Source organism: Paramacrobiotus metropolitanus, unplaced genomic scaffold, assembly GCF_019649055.1.
Source record: "Paramacrobiotus metropolitanus isolate TYO unplaced genomic scaffold, Prichtersi_v1.0 Parri_scaffold0000168, whole genome shotgun sequence".
Lineage (NCBI taxonomy): Eukaryota > Metazoa > Tardigrada > Eutardigrada > Parachela > Macrobiotidae > Paramacrobiotus > Paramacrobiotus metropolitanus.
This window is the reverse complement of record NW_026570388.1, coordinates 51,074-60,160: the sequence shown is the minus strand read 5'-3', so window position 1 is coordinate 60,160 and position 9,087 is coordinate 51,074. Positions and strand designations below refer to the sequence as shown.

At 56.9% G+C, this 9,087-nt stretch overlaps 1 protein-coding gene across 1 annotated transcript; it reads left to right on the top strand.

The window, feature by feature from the left end:
• The first annotated feature begins 603 nt into the window (after positions 1-603).
• LOC129600257 (proteoglycan 4-like) lies at positions 604-1,398 on the top strand. Its single transcript, XM_055498722.1, has one exon. The coding sequence runs from the start codon at positions 604-606 to the stop codon at positions 1,396-1,398; it is 795 nt and encodes a 264-aa protein (XP_055354697.1).
• The last annotated feature ends 7,689 nt before the right edge of the window (positions 1,399-9,087 follow it).

Sequence of the window (9,087 nt, the reverse complement as noted above, 5' to 3'; positions counted from 1 at the left end):
CAGATGACGAAGTTCACCATAGCTCGGCCGACCAAAACAAACTCGGCCAAAGAGTTCGAGAAGTTCTTCGTCGAGGAAGTTGTCCTCAAATATGGAATGCCACACACAATGCACTCCGACCGGGGTACGCATTTTACGGCAAAATCCTTCGCCAAAGTGGCGAAAATCTTCGGCATCGAACAAACGTTCGGTTCCGCTTACCACCCGGAGGGCCAAGGCCAAGTCGAACGCCAGATGCAAACCATCTGGGACGGAATTCGCGGCTTTGGCGGAGCTGGCGATGAACATCGTTGGCACCGGGCCTTACCTTACGTGATTTCCGGCATGAACCGTGCCGTTCACGCCACCACTGGATTCTCGCCATACCACATGCTGTATGGACGGGAAATGACCATACCGCAAGACGTCCTCGCTGGGACCAACGTCCCAGAAACTTTTACGACTAACGAACGTTATGTCGAGAGGATGCAGCAGCGCCTGAACCGGGCGCATGAAATCGCGAAAACGCGCATTGAAGAAGGGTTCCTACGGGATGCGGCCATCTACAACAAAAAGAAGGCCCAGGCCGAGTTCAAGAAGCGGGACTTGGTCACCCTGAAGAACATGGTGGATGACCCGACCAATCCAAACAAGTATGAGGGCATCTACATCATTCTCGGAATTCCTAAGCCAAACACTTACTGGATCCGAGAGCGAGACACCGGTGAAGAACTCACCGTATGTGTCGACCGTTTGAAGCCGTACCTAAACCCGGACGGCCCAAGTCGCCGAATCACCCGTTCAACCAAGAAGAAGGGTGGCGACGCAGAACCTGAACCCACAGAGTCGGAAGGTGCAACCACCAAACTGGAGAAGCTGCTGAAGAAGCAAAAGCCCGGAAAGGGCCCTTCCAAGAAACTCGTGGAAGAGCAGCAAAAGACTCTGAAGATACCTGGCCTTAAAGGGCCCGAACCACAACCTGAAGAACCGGCCCCGAAACGTGGCCGTGGCCGGCCTCGGAAGGCCAAACCGGACTTCGAAACGCCAGCCTTGACCAAACTCCAGAACCAGCCATTAGCCGTCATTGACCCAGAGTCAGTACCCGCGGGACCCGATAAACCAACGGCCGCACCTGACAAACCTGAACCTAAGCCAAGTCTACCAAGTCAGAGCCTGCCTGAAAAGCCAAAAAAGCTAAAGACCCTTAAAAAGCCGAAGGCAACCCTTACGGCTCAGCAGGTCCTAGAAGAGGACAGAGTCGCTGATGATGAGGCAGACAAAGACCTTCTCACCCGCATAACTGTGGGCCGAGAAAAATCAGAGAAAACCTTAACCAGCAAAAAGCAGAAGGCCAATACGCTCCAACCGGGCGTATTGGACAAGACGGTTGATAAGGCTGGACAGAATGACTTAAAATAACTTAATTGGCCTAATTTAAAGGACTTTAAGCATAGGCCTTAAATTTTAATAGGGGTCACAGCCAACGCTGCAGGCCCGTTACCTTAACTAACTAACCTTAACTTTAATGGATCGGTTGCTTATCTGATATAGGTAGCTTAGAAGTAGCTAACCTACAACGCTAAACTAACCCTAGGTAGGAGTCTAACGTAGCGCAATTGGTCTCGCAACAGTGTCCCCACAGAACTATGGAAGGACGACGACGCACCGACCGCTCTGACGACTCCGACCGAAGCGGCCGATCACATCCTTACTCAAGACCGGAATCCCGGTCTGGCAGATCTTCCACTCGGTCGTCCAACCGGCCACCGAGTGTACAGGTACCGAATATCAGAGCTAACTTAACTGCTGAACAGCTGGCCAACATGTCAGTTGGACCCGGACCCCGGGCTGATACACCGCTACCGCGGAGTCAGCCCATGCCACCTCGGGCCATCCCGCCGCAATATTGGCCACCAGGGACATTCTCCGACCACACCGGACTCCTGGTCAATGCGGCAGCAGCCAGCAGTCAGCCCAGCTCTTCGTCGGGCCGAACGGTCCGACATATGCCGCGGGGCCCAACCGGCCCGCGACCAATTTTGTACGGTGGTCAATCGGCCAACCAGCCAGCCACAACTACGGTAGCAGTCGGACCAACGGTCCAGACTCCGCCGGCCCATACTGGGCCGAGGCCACGCTACCCTCCTCACCCATACTACAACCCATACTACGGATATCCACCGTATCCTGCGCCTGGACCTTCGAACCAGCCGCAGCCGGACCAGAACCAGTGGCGATTCCCACCACCGTGGGCATATCCGCCACCACCTTATGGATATCCACCGCCCTACGGCGGTTATGGCGGATACGGCGAACCGCCGTATGATTCTTCTACGGAAGAACTTGAACCTACGGTTCAAGAACCGTCAGACTCCAGTATACCAGCCCCACAACCGGGACTGGAGGCATTCCGAACGGAACAGCCGCAGCCATCCCAGCCGACCACATCGGGTAATCGTGACATGCGCGATTTCCCATTACGGGTATTTGTGGATGGCGTATACACTGTATACCACCGGCCAGAAGACGTCCCACCAGCAATGGCGGCCCAACTCGGCCTTACGGAACCGGACCCGACTGCAGGGCCAGCACCAAACCCGGTGTTGGCCGGGCGTGACCAGACTGTCCCACCGACAGAACCTGTGTCATCGCCGCCACCACCACTAATTGCGGACATCGACGACATGATTGAACCGGTGTCAACGCCATCACTGCACTCGGAGCCACCGGACGAACCATTGGCCGATGGCAGAACCCCACTCTACATTCTGCAAGAGAACCTTGCGGAAGTAGAGAATTCCATTAAGGAACTGGAGCAGATGATCCGAGGATTCAACATTCAGGACCCTCACCAACGTGACTTGGTCATGCGGATCATCAAGGACCAGGATGAGTTTAGACGCTTGGCGCGCGAACTCAAGGACGAAATTGCATTCCGGCGGGCCCAGCACGAAATACTACCGTTCCACGACCAAACCGGTCCGGCCTTGCTGGAGGCAGCCCGCGAAATGCGATGGCAGCTGGAACAGCACAGGATGGCGCATGAATTCCGGCAAAGAAGTGCCATACCACCACCACGCCCTCCGCCAGCGCCATCAGCGCCACCACAGCCGCTGAACCCAATAGCCGTGGTTACCGCCACGACCGGAGAAACTTCAGCTGCATCAGTGGCCCTGCCTGCGCCGACCGACGCAGCAGTAGCCACTGGTTCGCAACAGCGCGAACCAGCATCATCCCCGTATGACTTACGGGCCAACCTGGACTTAATGCCTTTGGACCGCGAACTTCAGGCGGCAGAGGCCTTAACGGATGAAATCCGCACAGTCGTTCGTGGCCTTACCGGCACGGACATAGCAACCATTCGCAGAAGAGTCGCCTTGGAAGCAGAACTCCAACGCCTCCTGGCATACCAGATTCGGCTGCGAAAGGCCATGTTGCGCTGTATGGAGAAGCCATTGGACACCGGCACAGCCGGACCACAAACGCGCGACTCCCTTAACCGAAGATATCAGCGTGGCCTAATCGACCAAGCACTCGAACGAGTGCTGCCTCCACCCCAACCGGGGCAGGCGACACGCGGAGTCCACCCCGGACTTCTAAGCTCGTCCTCAGACCGTCGACCGGCGGAAGAACTGAGAGACAGATACAGGCGCATCATGCAGGTTTCTAACGAAACACTTGCGGCGGGACCAGCATTTAGTCGGCCAGCCACTCCGCTCCAATCGGATGCGGACACTGAAAGCGACATCGAATGGCTGGACATGCCCGCCCCTATCCCTGTACCAGGGCTAATGGCTCCGCCAGATCACACGGTCGCGCCAGACCGGCGAACCCAACAGAGGCCACATCAACTGGAGCCACCGCCAGAAATAGCGGAGCGCCTGGAACTCATCATGCGAGCCACAACGGCTAACCCCATTACCTCCAGAACCGGCGCCATTGCCAGTATAATCCAACTGGCAGAACCCACCGAATCCGGCCGCCGTAATCTTCGCCAACAATTCGAAGAGGAACAAGAGGCCCGGCGCCGAAGATTAACCGGAGCGGATACAGGCACATTCCAGATGACGATCCCAGTGGCAATACGGGTCAGAACCCTGATTCGAGATGCTGAGGACATATATCGTCGCCTGTTCAACCGCATACGGGACCTCAGCCCATTCGACCCAGAAGCGGTCCGGCTGACTCAACAGCAGCAAAGCTTATCCCATCGGGTAGCCTTGCTCCGGGAACTTACACCGAACAACACGATGCCTACCGGCGATTCGTTGGTTGTTGTGGAGCACACCATAAGATGGCTCCGCACATTCGTCGAAGATTACTGGAAGGTCCAACGACCTGGCCCGTCGACAACGGAACGCCCCGGTGACTTCGACCCGGTGAATGAATGGCGACCAGACCCAGTGGCCGCGCCAACGGCGTCGACCACTGTGCAAGCACCAGTTGCCTCAACATCGGCGGACCCAACTTTGGTCCAAGCCCCAACAGTGGCCCCAGCGCCAACCGTGCCTGGGCCAACATCAAGCCAACCTGTGGACACTGCTGAAACCGCTACCGCGGATATCAGCATGGAAATTCCACCACAGGACACGGAGATGGACGTGAGTTTGCTCGACAAAACGTTCGAGCTCTCGCCGGAAAAACAGGCCCAATCTGAGCCAGCACCAGTCCAACCGGATGGTGCACCGGCAAGTCCAATGGCAGTCGATGAGCCAACGGTTTCATCTGACACCACGCCCACGCCAAACCGAATTGAAGGCGATACATCAGGCGGCACTTTGGTCGTCCGTCCAAAGGACAGGAAATCGACCGGAGGAAAGCCAGCCACACCGGAAAGAACGGCCACGCCAGCTACAACTGGTGGCCCACAGTCGCCCAGGTTCATAAGGAAGAAACGGACTCCTCCAGAGGCAGAGGAGCCACCTTCACAACGGTCACTCCCAGCATGGAGAGGACCACCGATGGACCTGGAGCTGAACCCAACCCGCAGGCCCACTCCTCCAACGGGGAGTGGCCCAACAGGGGACTCGGAGCGCCCTGGCCCTACCAGGCCTGGGCCACCTATACTTAAACCTGCGACTAGCCAACCAACGTTGGTTCTTCGTGGTCTAACGACCAAGAAGAAGAAGTCACCACCAAAGAAGTTCCCTGGACAGGGCCAAGTGCTCTCACCACCGGAGGAGCGGCCAATCCCATCGGGAACAACGGCACCTTTGCGGGACGAGCCTCAAACGAGGCATCGTATACGGTTGACCCCACCGGGCCCAACCAGCCAGTATCAGATGGACCCGCATAACGAACTGGTAAGCGAGATCATAGAAGTTGATCTTCGCTTAAACCTCACGGAAGAGAACATGCGCCAGCGGATACGCGCCGGCGATCCAGCCTTGACCGAACACGAGATTGACCGCACCTACCGGAGCTGTCAATTACTGGTCCAGGAACGGAACATCCTCATCCGCAGACTCATGGCTATGCGAAGCAAAAGCCAGGCCCTTCGCCAGCGCAGACTGCCTGGCGAAATCATCGAGCACGCAATATATATCAGAGGGCCACACATCAACCCGAGAGCTTGGACAGTGGAACCACGCCCAAGACCAGGTCAGCCAGTGGAAGACCAACTCCCATCGGAGGAGGTCCAAAGTGACGAGGAAATTCCTCAGTTCCCGGCAGCCTACTACGGCGTTCTGTCCAGCGAGGACGAAGAAGACTTGGACAAAGACGTCCAACGCGTCCTGTACGAGACCGTGAGGGATAAATCTCCTCTACCGAGGAGATCCCCTCGCAAAAGCCGGTCTCCCGAGAAACGGACTTCTCCTGGCCGCGCCACATCACAACCGGCGCGCATGCCAAGTATGCCGGCCCCTGAACCACCGCCTCCCCGGTTCACACCGAGCCGGCCAGGCAAATCACCGGAAAAGGAGAAGATGGACACCACGCCTCCTCCTCAACAGCCGGTCATGACCATAACGGTCGAACGGATTCCGCCACCAGCACCAGTGGCCCCTGAACCGGCGAAAACCTTCATTGAGCTTCCAACCGAACAGGTGGAAGCTGACTCGGCCCTGATGCCCATGAGTGCGCTCACTCCAACGGAGCAGAGACACCTTGTGGCCCATGCCGAGAACAATGACCGCCGGCAGTACCCTTACCTCATCAGAAAGAGACAAGAGGCTAAGGACCAGAATAGGTCGGAAGATTACGAGATGTTTACCGACATGCTCCGCCGGCTGGTGCTCAGAATGATATCAGACTACTGGATCCGAAGGCGCAGACGTCTCTTCCCCTCACCGGAGAAGGACCCAAAGATGGCCGAACGGCTATCGTCAAACGCACCGACAGTGGTGCCACCTCAGACGCAAGCGCCTCCAGAGCCAGAACCGATGGACATATCCCCTTCAGGGCCAGTTGTGGTTACGCCACAAGCTGAGCCAACACCGGGACCATCGAAGGCCAAAACACCACCAAAGGCACCAGCAGACCAGAGTCAAGCAGGAACAGGTCCAACGGCCGTTGTTCCCACAGTCTTGACCACTATGCCAGCCAGAGTGGATAACATTCCCTTTGGCCAGCCAGTATCCTTTCCCATATCTGGGACATTAGAGGACTTGGCACTTGGCGCACAAGTAATTCACTCGGCCAACTCTCAAAGGGGTAAGCAGTCGAGGAAAGCCAAGAAACCCGAGAGGGCCAAACCGGCCTCTCGTCCAACATCCCCTCAACCGAGTGGGAGTCAGGCGGACACATCGCGGCCACCAGTAAACCCTGAGGCCGAAAGGAACCGCCAAAAGAAAGAAGAGGCCAAGGCCAAGAAAACTCGTGAGGCCAAAATCGCCCAGCTTGAGAAACGGCTGTCAGGCGACGAAGATGTCCAGATCCTATCGGACAGTCCGGGCAAACCAGGGCCATCACAACCTTTGGCACAACCCAAGCCAAAACCTTCCCTCCCAGAAGGATACAAGGACGAAGACTTCGAACCACTCCCTGACGAAGATACGCAGTCGGAGGAAGTCATACTCCCATCACCTTGGGATGATGAAGCTGAACTTCCCGACCCAGGACCAGAAGCCACCCACATCGAAATCCCACCGGGTTACGTTGAACAATGGGTGGCACTGGCCAGAATCATGAGAAGGGAAACGGGTCGAGATCTTTATCAGTGTCTCGTCAGTGTTTTACGCACCCGTATAGCACACGGCGAAGAATTCACAGGACTCCCGCCCGCGGACCGCACACTGACGGCACCCTTTATGCGGCGGGTGATTACTCTCATCCTGGACACAGGACTGCTGGTTCGCACACATCGTGACTGGACCAGCATGGCAGAAATCCACGTGGCCCACCGGCCATCTGGACTTTCCCGTAGCAGGGACACCACCTTTCAACAGGTCTGCCGAGCCATTGGGTACCTACATGACCCAAGAGGCTCCCCTTTGATGGACATAGCCAGGACAATCAACGCCCTTTACTATCAGGGATCGACCAACCCATGGGATCTCAGTGACCAGCTAATCAACGAAATATTAGCATGGGTCAGAGATGGCGACCTGGAAACCACTAATGCCTTCCGCGCCGAACCATTACGCTTCGCCGTCCCGGGATTTATCCCACAGAAGACCCAACGGTCTCTGTACGTGTCACACGACATTGGCACCAGATGGGACTCGAGCAGACGGAAAGCGGTTGGAGCAAAGGCCAAAGACCTGAAAGGCAGGGCCAAAGAGGCATATAACATGACCCAACTGGCCAAACTGCCTGGCCCAAAGAATTTGCCCAAAGAGAAGCCACCGAGACCATCGGTAACACGGAGGAGAACGCCTTCCGAAAGGAACAGCAGGAGGCGCAGATGCGTGCGACAGGCCAACGGCCCTCGCCACGGGACACTGTGTCGCTGCCTAACGCAGCTGGCCGGTCCCGGCCTCCTTCACCGGCCCCATCAGCCACCTCAGTGAAGAGTCGAAAGACTACGGCCAAGAAGGGGCGCGGGAAGAAATCACCGACCCCGCCACCTTCTGACTCGGATTCTGAGGACTCCAACCCAGAGGACTCAGAAGAAGATGAAGAAGAGGATGAACAGGACCAGGACATGGCATCAAAGAAGTCCGACTCGGAAGACTCTGATGACGATGACCAAAGCCCTGGCAAACTGACCATCAATGTCCCACCGGACCATAGCGTGGAAATCCCTCCAGGCGACGAGAATCAGGCACCTACCGGTGACCAGATCATGGAGGACCAGAGCGGCGCACAGGGCGCCCAACAAGAACACGAAGGCAGCATGGAAAGCGCCCAATCCAGCGGAAGCGCAGCACCGCCCGACCCAGTTGTCCGACAAGTGAGGGACACGTTTTCCCCAGAATCGGACTCGGGCGAAGTGCGCCATACTCTGCCAGATCCACACCCAGCCAAACCACGCATTGGCTATGTTTCGCCACCGCCACCAAAGGTGGCCAGGAAATGGCCAGGCGGAGATCCATCGAAGAAGATGAAGATCTCCAACATGGATAAAGGATGGGTATACGTGAAGGCCGCCCTACAGGCGTTGTCCCAAACGGGCACAACCTTCGCCACAGGCGACTTGGCCTTCCAGCTCATCGAGAAATGGGAGGGCCCATGGCTCTCCAAATCCAAAGTGAGGCAGTACGTCCAAATGGCGTACAATGAGGGAGTGATCCTGCGGACCCATATGCCCAACGGCGACATCTTCTACACGTTCCCACCGGAAAATCGTGACGCAGCCCCTCAAGGATACTGGGAATGGCGTAACGCTGTTCTCACGGTACTGACCACCACACCGTACCCACTTGGCCTCACTCGTGGAGAAATTGCCAACCAACTGCTGGGCCATTATCAGCTTTACTACATGGCGCACCACCCGCAACTAGTAGATGGAACGGAATACGCCTCGGGCGACGGCCGGACCATAGGCTTATTCCACATCTTCGAGGACGTCAGACATGTCGTCAAGAAGATGTTGCGCGAAGGCTGGCTCGACCAAACGGTCGATGAGCCAGAGGCCCAGCAGCGCTACCGAAAGCGGCAAGACCCACCTGACCGTTATGGCCCTCGTCCTGCTGACGCACCCACTCTAGCTTCCACCAAAAAGAA

What these genes read in the sequence shown, in the direction of transcription:
- LOC129600257 (XM_055498722.1), top strand. Translation starts at nt 604, where the DNA reads ATGGTGGATGACCCGACCAATCCAAACAAGTATGAGGGCATCTACATC.